Source organism: Pelmatolapia mariae, linkage group LG20 (assembly GCF_036321145.2).
Source record: "Pelmatolapia mariae isolate MD_Pm_ZW linkage group LG20, Pm_UMD_F_2, whole genome shotgun sequence".
Classification (NCBI taxonomy): Eukaryota; Metazoa; Chordata; class Actinopteri; order Cichliformes; family Cichlidae; genus Pelmatolapia; species Pelmatolapia mariae.
Genome location: NC_086244.1, coordinates 2,155,780 through 2,176,855, shown reverse-complemented (window position 1 = coordinate 2,176,855; position 21,076 = coordinate 2,155,780). Strand labels below are relative to the sequence as shown.

Sequence of the window (21,076 nt, the reverse complement as noted above, 5' to 3'; positions counted from 1 at the left end):
AAACCCCACAGATTCCATTAAAGTCTATCTGATCATTTCATACAGAAAGTTTGTTTTAAGAACATGACAAGACAATTACTCATGAGCACCCAACATTCACCATTTATTGTGCCATCTTAGTCATCTGAGAAACAGAAAAATCAGTGACGTAGCTCATCAGGCTCACAATCCATCAAAACTCAAAGGCTGCTCCCTGTGAAACAATAAATTTGAACTTGGTCTTGAGCCCAGTTTGGGTGAAGATGAAATTCTGACCAATACTCTAGGAGCAGTAGTGATTCTTGTGAAGTAACAACATAAAGTCTGCATTAATGTAATGTATCAACGGGACACTTGCTATTTTAGAAAAGTTATTCTTTACATTTACAAAATTTTTAAACTTCATTGTGCTCAGTCACACCTGTTAGCATAAAACTTGAAATATTAAAATAGTACAAAACCTTTGATAAGTGACAGTAAAGATCAGTTTATAACAACTAAGACATCAAACTCTTGTATTTGTCTTCGTTTACAATTGCAACAAATTCCACAGAACCAATATCTCTGAAAATGACTGCATGCTTCTGAAACATTTGATAATATGGATATTTCAGAAACATTAGTTTGAGTCTGCTCAATTGCAAAACAAAGGAAAAACTACTGACTTGCATGAGATAAGCATCTGCAGAGTCCACCATTATATTGTTGTTCACATAAGTTTCTTAAACCATGAACAAATGAGTAATTGTCTAATCTGGAATGTAAAGTGTAGTCATTTAGTGACATACAAAAGTGAGAATGAGAACTTGCAAGAATAAAAAAACAAACAGTAAAATAAAAACTGTCCTTAACACTAAGGATCATACAATTACAGTTCTGCATGGCTTTCTGCAAGAGTCTGTTTCTTAGACCATGCACTAGTGAGATGCACTGCCTTCCACCAATGTTCATTAGGATGTTCTGAATGACTTCAAAGATGTCCTTAAGTTCCTTTGGATAGTGTATGTTGAGGGCAAAAAGAAGGCCCATCAGCATGGAAATGGCACTTGAGACATCCCTCAGATTAGACAGGATTACTGCCGCCTCAAGGACAACCAACACATCGATGTCTTCTTCTTTCACCATCGCAATGCCAACTTTCATCCTCTTAGAAAACGTGTCTTCAATACCTGTCGGCTATAAAAGGGTTCAAAGACAAAAAAAAAAAAAAAATTACACAATTACAATTACACAATATCCCGTGTGCTTAACAATTCATGTCTTTCCAAAGAAGAGCCATACTGATGCTTTGGATGATGGTGATTGGCTTTGGGTAACACTTATTAGTTGTTAAAGTTTTTTCAGAATGAGATATGCACCCCCATGTTACAAATCCATTTCTTGCTTTAAACAAAGACCATGTTCATAAATAACTGAGCATGTCTTCAATTGCAGAATTCAAACAAAATTTTCAATTTAAATGGTAAATGGTCTGTATTTGTATATCGCTTTACTAGTCCCCTAAGGACTCCAAAGTGCTTTACACATTCAGTCATTCACACACATGGGTGGATGACTGAATCGTGACTCAAGAGTTGACAGTTCGTCTTATAATTGGAAGGTTGCCGGTTCGAGCCCTGGCTCCGACAGTTTCAGTCGTTGTGTCCTTGGGCAAGACACTTCACCTGTTGCCTACTGGTGGTGGTCAGAGGGCCCGGTGGTGCCAGTGTCCGGCAGCCTCGCCTCTGTCAGTGCGCCCCAGGGTGGCTGTGGCTACAATGTAGCTTGCCATCACCAGTGTGTGAATTTAAATCTACTTATGCTAAATATTGGCTGTGCTCTAAACCAAATCTGGCTGAGAATACATGAAATGTGCAAACTGCAGCTACACTACAGGATCAGATTGTGGCTCCATAGACAATGCTTCTTTAATCAGTTTATTGATTAAAGTTTATTTTTTCCCCCTATATTAACAGCATGAAAAAAGAGCATATAGACATGGCTGAACAGGTTGCATAATTGGCACTGAATATCAACATCCACCTTTACCCAGCTGCCCAATGACTCTCGGCCAGTAACCTTTAATTGCTTACCCAGTCTACACAGTCTCTTTTCCAGGGTCCAGGACATTTCACCAAAGTATTGCCCCCCACAGCTGTAGCAGCCACTGCAGCCCCTTAAATATCCTAATATCTCTGCCATTACAATATACAATGTGAGAAATCAAACGTAAAGCTGAAGTGAACAGTACAGCAGCGAAATGTCAAAGACCCTGGTGAAGACATGAATAAACACAAGACACTAATAATATCAATGCTAGCTTGCCAGTTAGTTTCTCTGAAACCCAGACCAAATCCAGTGTCAAAGATCTTGTAATAATACATTTGGTGAGGAAAAAGTACACATGTACTTTTTAATTTAAAATCCACTGTGGTGCTGTCATTATTAAATTTACTAAAAGAAACAATGCTAACCTTCACAGTCTTGAAAGTGTGTGAGGGATCTTCCTTTAGAAAATGAGGTCCTCTGTCCTCTTCCTTTGTGTAGGGCTCTGGTCAAAGAAGTCAAAAAGAAAACAAAAACACTTTTTAAACAGTGTTTATGAAGCATGTAGACAGCTCCAAATTCACAGCTTTTTGATGCATAATTCCATCAATATATGATTATCATTGGAGATTTTGAATCAGGCTTATCAGGACATTCAAGTAGAATATGATATCCAACCTACCACCAATATACATAGATTCTGTAAAAGTTACCACACTAAATGTCCAGTTGTGAAATATGATGACAGACTTTACTTATCAGCTTTCTTTCAATGAGTTCATCAGTTGAACTGGATAACCTAAAACTTAAACAAAGGATTAGATTTCGCAGTTGAACACTTACATCATCTCCGAAGCATCTTATGAGCCTAGTTAGCCTTTCTATGCCGCTCTTGATTCTGTACAGCTCCACGAACCTCTCCATAATGGTCAAGCACAGCAAAAAGGAACCCTTTCAGGTCAACAGATGTAAGATGGGCAAATTCTGCTTCAACCTGAGCAATAGAAGAAGAGGGGTGGAGAGTACAGGCAGAATTAAAAAAAGATTCTTTGAGACCCAAATTTAAGCAAACAGTCATCTGAGGCCCATTAGAGAAAACACAAACACACAAAAGCAAACAAACAAAAAGATGCACTTTACCTGCCGTTCAGCAAACAAGGAAGTTCAGAGAACAATAAGCTCTGTCTTGAAATCTTTTAAAGTAGAATGATTGTGAAAATGACTTATGTGATGTAAAACTTTAGTAAACGTGCGATTAAAAGAACACTGAGTAAAAGGACAAGTAACAGTTTCCTTATTCCTCAGATGTTTACCTTGATGAGCAATACTGTTTTAGTCCAACTGCCTCATTAAAGTTACACAACAGGCTTTTTACATTAAAGCCAGCAAGTCCATTACATACTCCCTTTTTAGATCTGAAATACTGTGCAGATTCTGTGTATATGTAGTGGACAGCAATTTACCCCAAAGAGCGCAAAGTTTGCAAGTCCACCTCATTTAAATGACAAAGTCAAATGTGATCATCTAGACCTGTGAAAATAAATTAATGACAAACTTGCAGTTATGGATGTTATTACAACCACAAGAACCTAAACAGTCTGCTCCATTGCTTTTGTTAATGAATCATTTGTTGGTAACACGTCTGAATATTTAGTTTATGCCACCTGCATGTGATCATCAATAGTGCCATATTACTTCTTAAGAAGTACCCTGACACTACAATCTTTATATCATTTGTTCTACAGAGCTATTAAATTACAATATAATCTGAGGTGTTTCCAGTATGACAAAATGCACAAATTGTAACTTACCATTTGACTCCACTGACAAAAATAAATCCCCAGCATCAAGTTTGGCTTCACAGACCTAAAATAAGTAAAATAAAAATATATGTTATAATTATATTGTTTTCGCCATTTATTCATGTTTGCTAATTTTCTGACATATAAACAATGTTAGTTTTGTTACAATACAGAGAATGCAGTTTAATTAAAAGGTAAATTATGCAAAAAAAAAAAAACTTCTGCAGTATACCATGCCAAAAATCAGTGTCTCTGATGCCAATTATTTTATCACTACAGCTCGTTTAGTATGGAAACTCACACAATCTAGTCATACTGATCACAAGAGTTCAAAAATAAGTCAAAATAGTGAACTGTTGTTAAGCATAAAGCATTTCAGGGTAACAAATAACTGCACATTATAATTAAAGCAAAAAATAAGCACACTGGAGGACTATCTGATAAAAACTAATATAATGCTGGTTTGTAGACCATATTTTGTCTCAGTCCTCAGTGCACTCTTGCAGCTTAGCATGCAGCAGTTAATAACAACTTAAGTGATTACATAGGGATAAACAGATGACAACAAGCATCCGAGTCCTGCCAAAAAGGTCTTTTTGAACCCAGCCAGTTATTGGAAATATTGCCAAAATGAACTTCCACCAAAATACAACAGCCTGTGAACTTGAAAGAAATTTACAAGTACAGAGACAATATGAAATAAGCTTTATTAATTAGCTGAGTTAGCTTGCTAATATCGCAACAGTGGTTGAGTGCACAACCTTAAAGCTAGCGGCACAATACTTGTGATTTGCTCAGCGCCACATTAAACCCATAAAAAAGGCCATATGTCAGTTTATTAGGTCAAGTTTGGTCATGACACACAAGCTGGACCTTGTCGGCTAAAGTTACATTAGCTAAAGCAAACATTTCGCTAAAAGAGAAAAACACACATCATGCCATAAATTCAAAACATGTTCCAACTTTTGTAGCTCTCTTTCCTTATAGTTATAACCAATGTTACTCACCTTGAAAGCATATTCCAAAGAAGACGATTAGAAAACGTCCAAGTAAAGTGAGCATGTCGTTAACCGCCAATTCCCCATGATGCACCTCGGTAGCAGTCACGTGAGGCAGTTTTGAATCCTGCTGTGCTCAACTTACCCGCATTGTCAAGTTCACATAAGTTTCTGATTTAGCTGGACATGAGTTTTCAAGTTAGCTTTTTTTGGTGTAATTGGGACGTTTTTAACTTGTAATTCTATGTTATAACAACAACTTCAGTCATCTATCGTCAAACTGATATAGAATAATATGTTGAAATAACAAACAGCTAGAATTACATTTTACAGTGTGAGAAAGAGCTCTATTGTGAGGTGATCTGCTAAATATTCCAGCAGTCTGATCACTCAGAGCACAAGCTGTCTGGTTTTAGGGAAAGAAAATCAGAGCACACAAACAACAGGAGGCGTTCATTTCTAGAGGCAGTCGTAAACTTAAACACTTTTCGGTGTATCTGTATTTTTAGCATGATTCAGATAACCTGGTCACAATCTGCTGGCTCCTAATTATGGCCAGTTCAATAAGTTGAACAAAGATTAGACAGTGCATCAACGTAACCATCACAGTGAGGTCTCCTTTCAGGGGGAAAGAATAAAGTCTTTAATAGAATGAAGCCAGGCAGCCAAAGGAAGATGATTCCCTTGATTGTCTCATTCAGAGTGTATAACAGTGGGTGTGGTTCTGGAACAAACATCAGGTACATCAAGCTTGAACATAATGTGAACACAGACGAGGATAAACAGATAAACAGAACAGATAAACCCTCAGCCTTACACTGGAATTCAGAAACACTTCAAAATACGGCAAAGGTTTCCAAAAACACAAGTTGCTCTCTCTCAGTCTCTGATAGGTCACGAATATCAGATTACAGCTGATTTATTTATTTAATTTGTTTAATATTAAACTTCACTCTGTCAAAAGATTTTTTCTTCTGGGTCTCAGGAGGATCAGTCGGCTGAGTGTCACACTAACATGGATTTCCTGCTTTCCTGGAACATGGAATCTTGAGCTAACTGGAATAATGTTGGGATGTCTCATGTCGGGCTGAGGACATACTGGATGCTACACTGACTCATGCGTCACCTTGTGGTTCAAAGTGGTATTACACGAGGCTGTGCTCTCATGTAATACCACTTTGAACCACAAGGTGACTGAAATGTTTGACATAATATCAGAACTGTTGTTCTTTAATATTCTGTTAATAGATTTACTAAATGTTCAAAGATTTGAAACTCATGTTAAACAAACTGTGAGAAGAAAGAAAGTCTGACTCTTTTCTAACATTTGATAATGTTGGGATGTCTCATGTTGGACTGAGGACACACTGGATGCTACACTGGCTGTGTCTCAATTCAGGGGCCGAATTCTTTGGAGGTTGCATTTTAAGGCCGATTACGCCAAAGCAATGCGACGAAGGCTGTCCCAATTCAAAGGCTGCTCCAAATGCGCCCGATATATGCATCGTTCATTTCCCTGAATTTGAAGGATGGGTTGGATGTATCCTTCTCTGGCTCATCCTATCCCAGAATTCATAGCACAGCCATGCCAATTCCAGTTTCCAGCAATGGTGGCAGCTACTTAGTTGTAATATTACTCATATTACTCTTTTAAATACTTCAATGTTTTCAGAGACGTCTGTTACCCACCAGCTCGATAGCTGACCGGGAGGTCAAGGGTCACTAGAGCCGGCGAGAACGGCACAACTCCCGGCACATCATTTTCAGGCCCTTCGCATCTTTCACTACTCAGGTTAACCATGATATTGAAATCAATTAGATAACTTAAAAATGTTATTGTTTGGCTTTTTTCAGTGTTTCATTTGTTCGTGGCTGAGATTAAAGTTCTAGATTTCACACAGCTGAATAAACGTCAAACAGAAAACTGATTAAACAGAAGTGTGAGATGGTCGAGAGTTTACTCCAGTGTCCTGTTATATTTTAGATAGCAAGGAGCAGACGGCCGAGTTTATTAAGCTCCACCGAGACAGCGGTGACGCTAATCTGAAAGCTAGACCGTCAAATTTCTCAGCCGCTCACTTCCAGCCTTCGAAGGACCCGGCCCACGTAGATCGAGAAGGCCTCGTTCTCCGAAGGATGCAGCCTCTGAACTGAGACACAGCTACTGACTCATGCGTCACCTTGTGGTTCAAAGTGGTATTACATGAGGCTGTGCTCTCATGTAATACCACTTTGTACCACAAGGTGACTGAAATGTTTGACATAATATCAGAACTGTTGTTCTTTGATATTCTGTTAATAGATTTACTAAATGTTCAAAGATTTGAAACTCATGTTAAACAAACTGTGAGAAGAAAGAAAGTCTGACTCTTTTCTAACATTTGACCCAAACTGTTTCTCTAAATGATCCCAAACTACAGCTCATTATCTTCAGACACAGTAAGAGAAATGATTTCATGATGAATGATGATCATTGTTGGAGGTTTTGGTCACTGTGCTGAATTTAACAGAGTCAAGTGTCATCACTGTGTTTCCTGCAGCACTTTGCACATAATACTATAAATATAAGGAGGAAGCCTGAGGCCAGTGGCGGTCCTACCCTGTTTGGCGCCCCGGGCGAACACGCCCTCTGCACCCCCCCCCCCCCCCCCCCCCACACACACACACACGCACGCACACACGCACACACACATATATGACCCTATATATGAAGAGAGAGAGAGTATGCAAATGGCTACCAAACAGACATCATAATTCGTCATACAATGAGAACAGGACGAATCAACAATTGACTAATTAATATTATATTATTGTATATATTGTTTGGAGTTTAGTCTCTTACTGTTACTATTTTTACCATTTCTTCTTGGAGGAACTGTAACCCACATAATTTCCTTAGGGATTAAGAAAGTATTCTGATTCTTAATGTTTTAGGATACATGACCTGCCATTATCCAATGACACATCTGCTTACCTGTATCTTTTGCTCTTTTCTCCTTGTAGGAGCCATAGTTAAATGTATTGAATTTTAATGATCACTGGGTTTTCATTTGTTTGGTTGCTATGGTGATGTGTAACGGGAGTCACGTGGGTGCTAGCGGTGACATTAAGAGGGCGTTGTCAGTCTGTCTTTCACTGGTTTGATTTTGACAGAGAGGAGGGCTGGGTAGCCGTAGTTTTTGTTGGCCGCAGCACAACGAGTTTCCCCTTGTTGCATTAGAGCTGTGATGTTTTAAGAGTTTGAATCGCGAGCCGATCACATTGCTCTGTAAACTTTTCAAGCACTTTAATAAACAAGCAAGCAATTCCTCCTCTCGCATTATTGCGTACAGTTGACAGCGCGTCAGGCAAATAGGCAGGCTCCATCCCCGGCCTCTAGCGACTGTGGAAGTCGCTACACTCCTCCTCTTCTTTCTCTTTTTTTTAAACTTTAAAAACGGGTTGTGTGAGAGACTTTAAATCAACAAAATATAAAATATACATTTTAAATTGTTATTGATCCCTTTACCCCTGGTCCTAAAGTGTATATTTATTTTTTTACTCTTAAATATTTATTGTTTGTTTACTTGCACTGTTGTAACTGGAGCTTCGTCATCTCGTCTCTCTATATACTGGACTGTATGTAGCGGAGATAACAATAAAGTTTACTTTGACTTCAGCAGCGAGCAGGCGCACCGAGGGCTCTCGCGCTCACTTTTCGCGTATAGAATTTCGAAAAAACATCAGTGCAAATTATAAGTCTGTATCATAATGTCTGCTGTTTTCGTGTTTGTTGGTTTGTTTTTATTTTGTTTTATTTTGCAAGTTGGTTATTAGACGCTGCTCCAGCCACCCAGAGAATCCCCCGCCGCCCCGCCCTCTCCTCACTGTGCCGCAAGCAGCAGGCGCACCTCGCAAACGGAGGGCGCCCTTACTCCCAGCAAATGGGCGATAGAAAACTGATCGGTGCCTATGCCATTCCCAATATGCGCTGGCATGATGTCGGGGCAGCATGAGTACAAGCATTTTTTTTTTTTTTGCCGATGCCCGTGATGCCGCCCCCCACCACGATGCCACCCCGGGCAACCGCCCGTGTCGCCCGTATCTAAAACCGCTACTGCCTGAGGCCCTGCAGCAGACTCACAGACGGATGCAGAGGGAGGAGTGTAGAGGTGCTGTGCTGTTTGGAGGAGGGACTCCTTCAGTTAGAGAAGTGAGGCGTCACAAGTTCCTGGTTTCCAGTGAAGAAGAAGAGAGGCAGCAGTAAACCATCAGAGCCTCATCATGAAAGTCCATCACACTCTGATCTGCTTCTTCTTCCTTTGTGAGTACATTCACTTTTTCTTTCTGTCACTCTCATTCTTCCAACATGTTTCTTTCTATTGTTAAACATGATGATCAGAGTCAGCTATGAGTCACTTTCATGGACGCTTCTTCCATTCAAACTGCTTTTATTCATGATTTCATGGATCTGTTTGTGGCCAGTATGGACAGAAGAAACCATCACAGTGAGCACATTCATGGACATGTCAGCTGCTCACTTTGGCTTTAGGATTCGTCCTTTAAAGATGGTTTCTTACAAGTATTTGTTACTTCCTCAAAATAACCTGTAATAAAAGTAAAAACTCCACCTGAAACTTCCACTTATTATTTGAAAATACAAACGTGTTGATGAAGTCAATGAATTTTTCTTTGAAAGACAAAAACACATTTTGTTTCTTTTGCTGTTACATGTTCATGTTTCTTCACTGTGATTATTCACAGTTCACTCCCACAGTGCATACAGATTTGACAAAATGACATCACTTCCTGCAGACAAATATAAACCTGTGAGTCACGTGAGTGAAATCTGTCAGCATTTTCAAACCCAGAGTTCTGTGAAAAGTTATTTCCTAATTCTTCCTGTTTGTCCTGTTAGAGCTGAACAGAAATATGACTGCACAGAGTTTAAATGCTGGAATGAAATGAAATCATTTACATAAAGTGACTGACACACATCAGCTGCTGAGTTTGGCTTTAGAGCTTTAAAACAGAGTCATAAATTACTCAATAACATGTTGGTTATTGCAAGTATTTGTTACTTCCTCAAACAAACTGCAGTCGGTGAAATAAAGGGAACAAACTGCTGCTTTCAATCATCAGATTCATTCATTTACTCAGTAAAACAAAGTTACAGCAAAGAAAAACTTCATCACTGTTTTTGTTGTTGCTTCATGAACTTTGACACCAGCAGTACATTTAAGCTAAACGATGACATCACTTCCTGTGGATGAAACACATGAAACACTCTCATGTTGAGCTGCTGCTTCAATCTCTCAACATATAATTACTACAAGTACCACACAGAGGAGTTCTGAGTCATTTACATCTTTTATTGTAATTTTATTCATGCACAGGAAACATGTTCAGATATATTTTGAGTCACGTCGACTGAAAGAAGATTTTCCACCATTGTAGACAGTAAAATGTATTTGACATGAATCATTATTGTTATTCAGACTTTAGTCTCAGTGTGTCTGTGTGTGAATGTTGTGATCAGACTGCAGCTTCTTACAGGAAGTACAAACAGTAACTACTGATGGTTCATGTTTCCAACAGCTCTGCAGGATGGAAACCCTGAAGTCACCAATGCTCAGAATCTTTACTATGGAGTCATTGGAGGAGATTTTAAAGCTGGATTCTCCTTTAAGTCTCCAGGAACATGGAAGATGTTCTGCAGAGAAGAATGTGAAGGAGAAAACATTCTTATTAATACAACTGATGTCAGAGCTCAAACAGGCAGATACAGCATTGAATATTACTTTGATTATGATGCCCGTTATTATGTTTTATCTGTGAGCATCTCAAAGCTGACTGAGTCTGACTCGGGACAGTACAGCTGTGGTTTGGGTGGATCTTCATCATCAGCTTCATTCACACCGTTTGGAATCTTTGTTGCTGAAGGTGAGTTTCTGTTTCAGCTGTGGAAATGTTTAGTTTCTGTTTCTGAAGCAGAGTTTGAGTTTTCACTGACAGCTGCTGACGGTTTAAAGAAGCTGAAGTTTGTTCTTCTGTAAACTGTTCGTTACATTTGGACTCCTCTAAGTAAGCGATGAACTGCAGCTGGGACACAAGTGTGTGTGAATATTAGTGAGTGTGTCAGCTGATAATGATGTGAATGAAATGTTGACATCAGAAACAGACGCTGATGAATGAAAGAAGATTTTCTGATGTAACTTTGATTGATGAGTTTTTGCTTCTGTGTCATCAGTTTGATCTTTCCAAGAGTTCCCCTCACAACTAAATGTTTTATTCCTCAATGAATATGTGAAAATAACATTCACAACACAAAAGTCCATCCAGAGTTTAAATGTACTTAAAACCATGAAGTGTTCACATTTTAGAGTCTATACTTGTCATAAAAGCTGATTTTTCATGAATCCAATCAGTCTGATGATGAAGCCGTTTAAATCTCAGTTAGTTCAACAGGTCCTCTGTCAGACTGGTTGAACTGGGCAGCTCCCAGTGTAACTGTGGATCAAACTGGAGTTACTGTGATCAGAGTGCATCATCTTCAGCACTGATAGTAACTATTGATTGTTTGTCTCTTTAACAGCACTGCTGGATGGAAACGATGATCCTGCTCAGCTGAAACACTTCAATAAAGAAACTGGAAGCTCTCTCAGAGTCGGATGTTCTTTTAAAGACTCTGGATACACAAAAATATTCTGCAGGGGAAAATGTGAAGGAGACAACACTCTTGTTCATACAGAGCATGATAGAGCTCAGAGAGACAGATACAACATTGGATATGATTCAGGAGTTCTGTATGTGAGCATCACACAGCTGACCAAGTCTGACTCAGGACGCTACAGATGTTACCTGAGTGGATCTTCCAGCAGTTCATTCAGAGAGTTTGAGGTCACTGTCACAGATGGTGAGTTTTTACTGACATTAATCAAATGTTGTCAGAGTGCAGCTGTTCAGCTGTTCCTTATTTCCTATCATAGATCTCCTGTTCCAGTGGTGGATGTTCATATTAAATATGAGCAAAGTTTCTAATAATGAGCTCAGTGTATGTACAGTAATCCCTGTGAGCCAACAGCTCAGGCTGCTCTCAGCACTCAGTTTATCTCAGCATATAAACAGAATTATTTAGAAACAAGAATTATTTTGAAGTTTGTAAAGTTACTGTGATCGAGAGCAGGAATAAGAGTGTGGAGCTGGAAATGATCTGAACAGGTGACCATTAATGTCCCTAAATGTCTTTATTGGTCATTGCAGCTGCAGCTGTTTCCAAGAACCTGATATTTCAACATGCATTCATATTTTATTTCATTTGAAAATTTATTTTAGTGCTTTTTTTTTTATCTAAAACTAAATTAGCCAAACATTTTCTCAATCAGTAAAAACATTTAAGGCTCGTTTGATTTCTCAGTTATTTTCTTTATCAGGTCGTTTTTGAATCTTCGTGTTTTTCTTGTTCACAGCTCCAAACATTTATAAGTCAAACTTTCCTCTCTGCTCTTGTTCAGCAGCTGGACCATCAGCCACAACTACAGGAAGCTCCACACCTTCATTAACTTTGACTGGAAGCACTGAGCAGCCTGAAAGAGCAGCATCTACAGGTACATCCATCTATGAGTCTGAGAGTAGAAACACTGACAGATTTTTTTATAACCTGAGTGAAAAACGTGAGGAATGGTTTAATTATTATCATAATTACTCCTTAATGTGTCCTGTTATATGCTTTTCATTTAGTTTGACAAATGACATTAGCAAACAATCTGAAGTGAATATGTTCTTTAGAAGCTGTAAAATGCTAAAATAACACAAACTCTATTTTATATTATTTCAGTCTGCAGGTGATGAGTTCTTACTGTACAGCTCTATATACTGTACGCATGTCTTCAGCTTGTTGTTCTTCTCAATCTGCTGCAGATGTGCTGCTGGTTGTGGGTCTGACTCTTGCTCTCATCATCATCCTGTTATCAGTGTCTGTGCTGATATTCTGCAAGAAAAGATCCTCTAAACCAAAAGGTGAGACAACAGGAAGCACACAGACAGACACACTCATCTCTCAGTTTGTATTTAATTCTTTGTGAATTATAAAGCTTTGAAAACACAAACACAACAACACAACCTCGACCCAGAAAGATTCTCTGAACAAAAACCAGCTTAAGATCTGAATTCAGGTTAACAGTTAAACAGTAAGAGAGTGAACTGCTGCTCAGTTTAATCTTCCAGTTACACCTGGAAGTGATGTAATAGTTACTGTTACAGTAAGCAGCAGGTGCTAACATTAAACTGACTGTGATTTACAGACAGCAAACCAGCGAAAAATGAAAAACAAACCAAAAACAATCATCATTTTATTACTCAAATGAAAATGTAAAGTTTCACATTAATCATTGAGAAATAGCCCAAAGCAGAGGAGTCACGTGTGGCTAATGTTACAGTTAATTTATACATAAAATACTATCCTGCCTTGGTTAAATCTGTCGTGTGGCTCCTCCTCATGTTTTGGTCAAAAACTGCTTAAAAATGACTCTTTAAAAACTGAAGGTTTCTGACTGGCTTCAGCGTGTTGGAGGAGATGTGGTGGGAACCAACACAAGCACTGGGAGAAGCATCATCACACAGAAAGGCCACAGATGAGCTGGAGGGTCAAACACAGAACAGCTGATGTGATGAAAGTCTTCACTTTAATCACGTTGTGTTTGAGTTCAAATCCACTGTGGCAGTATACTTCGGCAAAAATACATAATTTGTGATATTTCTCCAACAAATGATAAGTTACCTGACTCAACTGTAAATGAAACTGAAGTAAAATTAATTTGAATTTATATCAAAGCCTGGCAGAAATGTTGTCTGAATCACTCACTGAAAAAAGTCTTCAGTGTGTTCTGGTGAAGGTCGTCACAGATGGAGATCTGTCAGCACTAAATCATGTCAAAAATATTCTCTCTGATGTGTTTTCAGATCCTCCTGTGGAAACCGAGCAGGCTGCTGTCACAGAGGTGAGTTTGATCAACTTTACTCACAGTGTCAGAGTTTTGGTGAAATTAGTAAGTAAATTTTATTTGTTCAGCAGGTTTAAAGATAAATATCACACAGTGCTGATAGCAGCATGCTAGAACATAAAAACATGACCTCAGAGACCTGCTGGAGACGTGTGGATGGAAAAGTTCACTGAGTATAGTTTGTCATACTGTGACACAATGGGACTTAACTTTGTAATATTTCTTAAGTGATAAAAAAAGGGTTTAACAACAGTCACCTTAAAGGTTTCTGATAGATTTAGTAAATGTGTCAAAGGGACCAAGTGTTACCGTTACCTTACACTCAAATCTGTCAGAAGCACAAACTGGGACTATTTTTTCTTCAGGTTGGAGAAAGTTATCAGTGATCCAACTATGAACAGAGTCTAAGCACCTTCTGTAAACAGGGTCTGCAGCTCAGAAACATTTTGGGGTTTCAGAGACATGCAGCTGAACATCATGTGCATGAAAGTGCTCAGAATGTGCTGAAACAGTAAAGACCCCAAAACAGAACCCTGTGGAACACAACAGGCAGAGGAGAAAACTGAAATTAGAAGCAGCATCATTCAAACATACACGATGTGAGTAGACTCAGATACACCAACCAGCCTATCGAGCTAAATGTGACGATCAGCAGACCCATAGATGAGGCCACAATTGAAATAAACTGTAAAAGAAATAAAGGAATTTAAGATGCAACAGCCTTCTCTGAACAGCATGAGAACCTGTGTTAAAACTGCAGTGAGGCCTCCTCCTCTTCCTCAGACGCCTGAGCCTTACTGATGAACTTTTTGGCCTCACATGACCAAAACAGAAAACATCACTTCTATTTTTAAAATGAATCATATCAGGTAGATTTCTTTTCCTGCAATCCTGCCACGGGTCAACAGCAGTAACACTGCAAACAAGGACGTTCTCTGTAACTGTAGCACTTATCCACATGATATGATGAATTCAGACAATTTGAGATAAAATATTAATTGTATGTTTGCACTGAATGACTGTGGAGATGAACTGGATCACATAAATTCAATACAGATGCTATACAAGTACACAGGAAGATTACATCGCTGTTATCATAATTATTATTATACCAAACAAGGTGGTGTGTTGTTTGGTCAAACTTGTGAATTGTTCAGCTGCCATAATCATAACTGAGGCTGTTAATACATCACTGACACAAACTGCAGAGCAGAGAAACTGCAGCAGTGAAGCCAAACACAGACGCAAACATACAGGAAGTGTGTTTATGCATCAGCGACATTCAGTGTGTTCCAAAATGCACTCTTCATCTTCATCTTCATCTTCTCTCCGCTGCTCTGTCCTGGTTATAAAATCTATGTGTCAATCAAACTCCACCAAATCTATTGTATTTAGGGCTGTCAGCGTTACAGCCCTAAATAGGGCTGGGCCATATCATACTGTCCACGGTAATACCAGTATAATCTTAGGCTGAGATAAGAAAATGAAATATCGCGATAGAATATGGGTAAAACACGCATGCGCAGTGCCTTTGTTTTTATATGAACATGGTAGAAAAAGCATGGCGGCGACGGAGAATGAGAAGGGCGACAGCGGATTGTTGAATGAAAAAGATGAACCAGAACTGGTTTGTAAAAATGCTGCAACTTCAGTGGTGTGGAACTGGTTTAGCTTTTGTCCGTCAGATACACAATAAAGCACAATTTTTGGTAGAGCATGCTAGCGGGCCGTCATTATTACTGTGTTTTTCGGAAAATAAGGCGCACTTAAAATCCTTTGATTTTCTGAAAACTCGACAATGCGCCTTATGTATGATTCTGGTTGTGTTTATTGGCCTCAAACCGATTTTATGTGCTACACGGCGCTCAAAAATCTGTCAAAATGTTTCAGTACGACTTTGCTAAGCTACGAAGCCGCACCGCTTGATGGATTGTCGGAGCATTGCGACTATCGTAGGCAGGAGCCTCGCGGAGTGATACGTACTGTGCTTCAACATAATATTACCGTATTGTGTGTGTATAACCTCTTTTTAAGTTTTGTAGATATTATACATGGTTATGCTGAGGATATGTCGGCCAGTTTCCACTGGAAATGCCTTTTGGTTAAACTGTCAGCAAGGAATTTGCATAAAAAACAGCTGCTTGTTTAAGTGAAAATGCATTGATATATTATTGCTAATATGTATTTTGTAATATATCTATATCATGGCTAAAGCACTTCTGGATGGATGCAAACTGCATTTCGTTGCCTGTACATGTGACATGTGCAATGACAACAAAGTTGAATTCTATTCTATTCTATTCAAATATATATCATGATAAATATTTTTGTCTGTATTGCCCTAGTCCTATTTGTGTTTGATGTGATTATTATGCATTTAACATGAAATCAATGTATTTTGTACAGTGACTCAAGCAATGATTCAACAAATATTATTAATACACTATTCCATGTCATAAGAGATAAACAGTCACCAAAGTCAGTACTGAGCAGCTACAGGCCAGAATTTAATGCAGAGATCTTTCCACCCAGTGACGTCTGTCTGCAGTCACAGCACTTCTTCTCTAAATGTGTTTTCCTTATAATTTAGTATTTTTGTGTATTTTAATAATAACTTTCCTTTCACAATGTTTTTATGATTATTTTGTAGTCATTAGCTTTTGTTTTATTTCATTCAAACTGCTCTGTTTGGTATTTTCAAATGTCCATGTCATTGATCCTTAGTGAACATACATGAACCTCTGTCATCTTTACAACATGAATACACACACATTTATATCTTTGTATAGAACAACAAAACATAAACAGGAAAATTACACACAAGTGAGGGGTTCATTTTTCATTCTTAATTCAATAACATCAGTCACACAGTGCTCACATTATTTATCACCTGTGATACTCGGTGACAAATAGATGCCTGAACACACCGGCCCTTTAATGAACTCTTCTATTACAAGAGCCGGGGCTCAGGCCCCGCTCACTCAGGGCTAACGACGCACCTGCTTGTCTCGTCCTTTGAGCCAGTTTGTGCTAACACATCTAAACATTATTGAAAATGTGGCAGCTGATCAACAGTTTTATCTCTGCTTGTTCTCTTTTTCAGGAGGAAGACGACTCGAGCAAACTCACCTACTCTGAGGTGAATTTTTCCAAGAGGACTTTTGGCTCTCCCAACGGCGCCTCCAGTGGTAACACCAGTGAAGTGATCTACTCTGCGCCTCGGGTCCATGTGAGCTCTGATGTCAGAGATGATTCGCTGTACTCGAGTGTATCTTAGCTTCAATGCTGCAGCTGCCACGTTTCTCTGTGAAGGGACCAAAGGAAGCTTCACAGAGTGGCTCAGTGGCTGTAAACAATCTGATTCACACCAAAATCTGTTTGAATGTGATTTTATTTTAATGTAACAACAGGACCATGACAGTGTGTGATTGGTCAGATGCTGTGATGTCATAACTTTGTAAATTATGGTCACTGACTTATTTTGGTGTTTTAATGCTGAGCCCAGGTCCAATCAGTGATCCTGTGGCAGTAAAGTGACTCAGTGAAGATGCAGGGAAATCTGTCAGACAGCTGATCTGCACAGTTCTTAAGTTTACTGAAAATATTATCAGGATCAGAGCTTTTCCTCTTCTTCAGTCACTGGATGAGTTTAAAAACTTTGTTCCTGTCATGTATCCTGTACACACCCAGTTCTTTGCTAAATCTAAAGTATTGAAATAATTATTTGAAAAAAGAAAAACTTCTTGTCTTTCACAACTTCAGAGTCACACGAGTGAAGAAAATGGGGAAGTTTTCAGACTGCATGCTCAGCTTGGTGTCAGTTTAGCAAGATTAAGTTTCTTGATTAGCTTCTGCAAAGTGTCAGGCCACTGTTTAAAACTGATGCTGTGCAATGTTTAACAGCACAATGTTTTATTGAAATAAACTTTCATAATGTAGAGAATCTTTAGCTTATTAAATCAAACAGTGGTGGAAGTGAGTGCAGAGCAAAGCTGCATTAGCTCCAACAAGCTGATCGGTGCTTGTTGGCTGTACCTGGATCAGCTCTGGATCTCTCCAAGTTATTGAACTCACTTCCACTGGATCTAAGATCTGTGACACTGTTAACACCTTTAGGGGTAAATGAGGACCTGCCTGTGCGTGCTATCTGTTTACCTTCTTTGAATTCTTGTACCTTACTCTGTGCTGTAAAGCACTTTGTGACTTTGTTCTTGTAAAGCGCTGTATTAATAAACCTTAATTACATTAATGAGAGCAACCACATCGACTCTACAGACACTGAATTTATTATTTACCACCAAAAAACTGCTTTAAATTCTGAATTTTAATGTCATGTTTCAGCACTCACTTGTTAGCAGAGATATTTTCTCAGTGTGAGAATAAAAGCTTTTTTCTATTTGATATAAGCACAGAAAAGAGTTTGTTTGTGTTCACTCACTGCTGTTGAGCAACAAGTGTCTTTCACATGTTTGTCTTCCTGTTCAGCTGTTTCTATGGCGACTAAATTTGCATGTTGTGATCAGAAGATGAAGGAAAATATATCAGACAGCTGTTCTGCACAGTTCTTAAGAAGTTAACTGTCAGTATTATCTGTATTATGTGGAGGCCTCTTCCTCTAGGCAGTCATGTCTTTCACAACCTCAGAGTCAGTCACGAAAAGAAAAAGGATTTTCAGACTGTTACCATCAAATATAAACCTGCTGAGTGCTGCTAATTGATAGAATAGAAATGTAACAATCAGCAGCACTCAGCAGGTTTTTTTCTGCACTTTAGCAAGTTTAAGATCTTCATTTCAGCTCACTGTGTAAAACTGATACCAAATAATGTTTAACAGTGGAGGAGCAGCAGGTCCACTCTGAACACACGCTCACTACAGGTCTGAACTGACCTGCAGACACTGCACCAGTCCACGTCAGTCTCCTGCTCCACTCTTCTCTGACTGGGTGGCTGTAGCTCAGGCGGTGGAGCAGGTCATCTACTGATCGGAAGGTTGGTGCTTCGATTCTTGGCTTCTGGACAAGTTGTGTAAAGTGCTTTGAGTGCTCAGAAGAGTAGAAAAGTGCTATATTAGAACCAGTCCATTTCCCATGACTTTTATGAACAGGACCCCAAAATACCTCAACTCCTCCATTCAGAGCAGCAACTTGTTCTTCATCCAGAGTGAGCACGCCAGCCTTTTCTGGCTGAGGAGCGGGGACTTGGACTCAGAGGTGCTTAGTCTCATCCCAGCTGCTTCACTCTTGGCTACAAACTGCCCTGAAGTGTGAACTAGATGTCACTGCATGATGAGACCAAGAGACCACATCTTCTGCAAAAAGCAGAGTGATCCTGACGCCAAAAAGGTGGAAACTATCTGCCTAGAAATTCTCTTCATTAAAGCTGTGAAAGAGCTGGTGACAAACAGCAGCCCTGGCAGAGCCTGGAAATGCAAACCAAGCTCTCACTATAGTTGTACAGGGACTGAATGGTCCTTCACATAAGCTCCAGGAGATAACAAGATGGTTCAAGGTTTCAAGTCCAGAATAAAAAACACACTTTTCCTCCATAATCTGAGCTTTAGCTTAGAGACGGACTCTTCTTGCCAGCATCCAGGTAAAGATCCACCCAGGGAGGCTGAGGAGTGTTGGAGCACATCCTCCATTCACAAAAAAGACTTCCAGACTGTGCTGCAGAGTCATGTACAATATCCTGAGTCTTGAGCAACTCCTCACTCTCTCCTTCCACAGAAAGTGTTGGTGAGATTGAGGAAATCCTCAAAGGATTCTTTTTACCATCTGATTATATCCTTATTGTGGTCAGCAGCGCTCAATCACTGCTGTACGCAGCGTGAGCAGAAAGCTTCCCTGAGGTTTCCTCTCAGGTCTGAGCAGGCACCATGTTCAGGGGCAGCAGGTCTGAGAAGCTCTGACACTGTGGAGTTTTTCAGGAAAATAATAATAATAATAATAATAATAATAATAATAATAATAATAATAATAATAATGGATTGCATTTATATAGCGCTTTTCGAGACCCTCAAAGCGCTTTACAATTCCACTATTCATTCACTCTCACATTCACACACTGATGAGAAGGACGGGTGTAGTAAACCACAGCAGACCTGGTGACATTTATTGCGTTACTTTAAAAAAAAATGTCCAGGGTGTAATTGGCCATTTTTTACTACTTTTGATGTTTCCTCTACATTTCACCTTTAAAAACTATTTACTTTGCCTTGTTTGGTATCATCCTTTTCAGCACAACCTCACGTGTCTGAATTTACAGTTATGTTTTCATTTTGACTGTATTAACACAATTGATCTAAAATCAGACAAAACCCACATTTTTTACTGTAACAACCACAAACGTGTTTATTGAATCATATTTCATAACCTTAAATGCAAATATAAATTGTCAATTTTAAAATCCTATGCACAAGTTTTGCAAACAACAAAGTTATTTGCATCCATTTACCTTTTACCTTGATTTTTTAAATAACCGTTTCAAACTATTTACAGAACAATCAGCTGTTCTTCAATAAGATGCCACAAATTATTTGTGCCACTCCAAAAAAATAATTTCTGTCCACTATAAAGGAGAACATCACAGCCTGATACCTGCAGGTCTGACTGCAGCAGGTGTATCACTCCTTTTTTTTCTTTTCTTTTTTTTTTTTTGCCTGTCCCGTTTGCTTCTTTTGCCATCAGAATTATTGTCTAAAGGCGAAGAAAGATGCCCAACGGATTTACTTTACCAAATTGACCATCCCAGCCTTGCCGTAATGGTCTATTTGATTCACCTTTTATTGTTTATTTTATTTTCACTTGCTGAATACGGGACAGACTTGACTGGGGGAAAGAAAGAGAGAAAGAAAAACAGCTGAGAAGAGGGAGGGGGAAAAAGGGCAAAAAACAAAAACCAACAGAATAAGTAGACAAAAAAATACATATATCAATCACCTGGATCACCTGTTGAGAAAGAAAAAAGAAAGCAAGCAGAAGAAAACGAGAGTAATAAACAACATCATGATGATCTATGTGAATATGACAGTAAATACTAAATATTAAACATTATTGTGCAGCACGTAAGATCGACAGCGCACAGTGTGCTTTGAGGTAGGAGCCAAAAAGGGTGTAGTTTGTGTGTGTGATCACCCGTGTGTACACCTGTGAGCATGAGCGCGCTTGTTTTTAAAAGGTTCCTTCATGTAATGATCTGCTAGAGGGTGTGGGGGGCCACAGCCACGTCCTCCAGGGCATGAAGCAGGTATGGAGGAGATCAAGGCTCCAGACATCCAGAGGCCCCCAGAACA

General features: G+C 39.1%; 1 protein-coding gene and 1 long non-coding RNA gene across 2 annotated transcripts; one reads left to right on the top strand and one right to left on the bottom strand.

Moving 5' to 3' along the window:
• Window positions 1–950: 950 nt before the first annotated feature.
• On the bottom strand, window positions 951–2,881 carry LOC134619603 (uncharacterized). Its single transcript, XR_010092015.1, has 3 exons — window positions 2,848–2,881; window positions 2,433–2,509; window positions 951–1,155 (listed from the first exon to the last, which is right to left on the bottom strand). It is a non-coding gene; the product is annotated as an uncharacterized LOC134619603 (long non-coding RNA).
• Window positions 2,882–10,368: 7,487 nt separating this feature from the next.
• Window positions 10,369–19,052, top strand: LOC134618304 (uncharacterized). The gene is made up of 7 exons (XM_063463653.1): window positions 10,369–10,726; window positions 11,379–11,699; window positions 12,298–12,390; window positions 12,704–12,802; window positions 13,745–13,782; window positions 16,889–17,014; window positions 18,921–19,052. Exons 1-7 carry the CDS (start codon window positions 10,369–10,371, stop codon window positions 19,050–19,052), a joined length of 1,167 nt encoding a protein of 388 aa, XP_063319723.1.
• Window positions 19,053–21,076: the final 2,024 nt, after the last annotated feature.

What these genes read in the sequence shown, in the direction of transcription:
- LOC134618304 (XM_063463653.1), top strand. Translation starts at nt 10,369, where the DNA reads ATGTTTCCAACAGCTCTGCAGGATGGAAACCCTGAAGTCACCAATGCT. An exon ending in TGAGGTCACTGTCACAGATG is followed by an intron (nt 11,700 to 12,297) that starts GTGAGTTTTTAC and finishes GCTCTTGTTCAG; the next exon opens with CAGCTGGACCATCAGCCACA. An exon ending in AAGATCCTCTAAACCAAAAG is followed by an intron (nt 12,803 to 13,744) that starts GTGAGACAACAG and finishes ATGTGTTTTCAG; the next exon opens with ATCCTCCTGTGGAAACCGAG.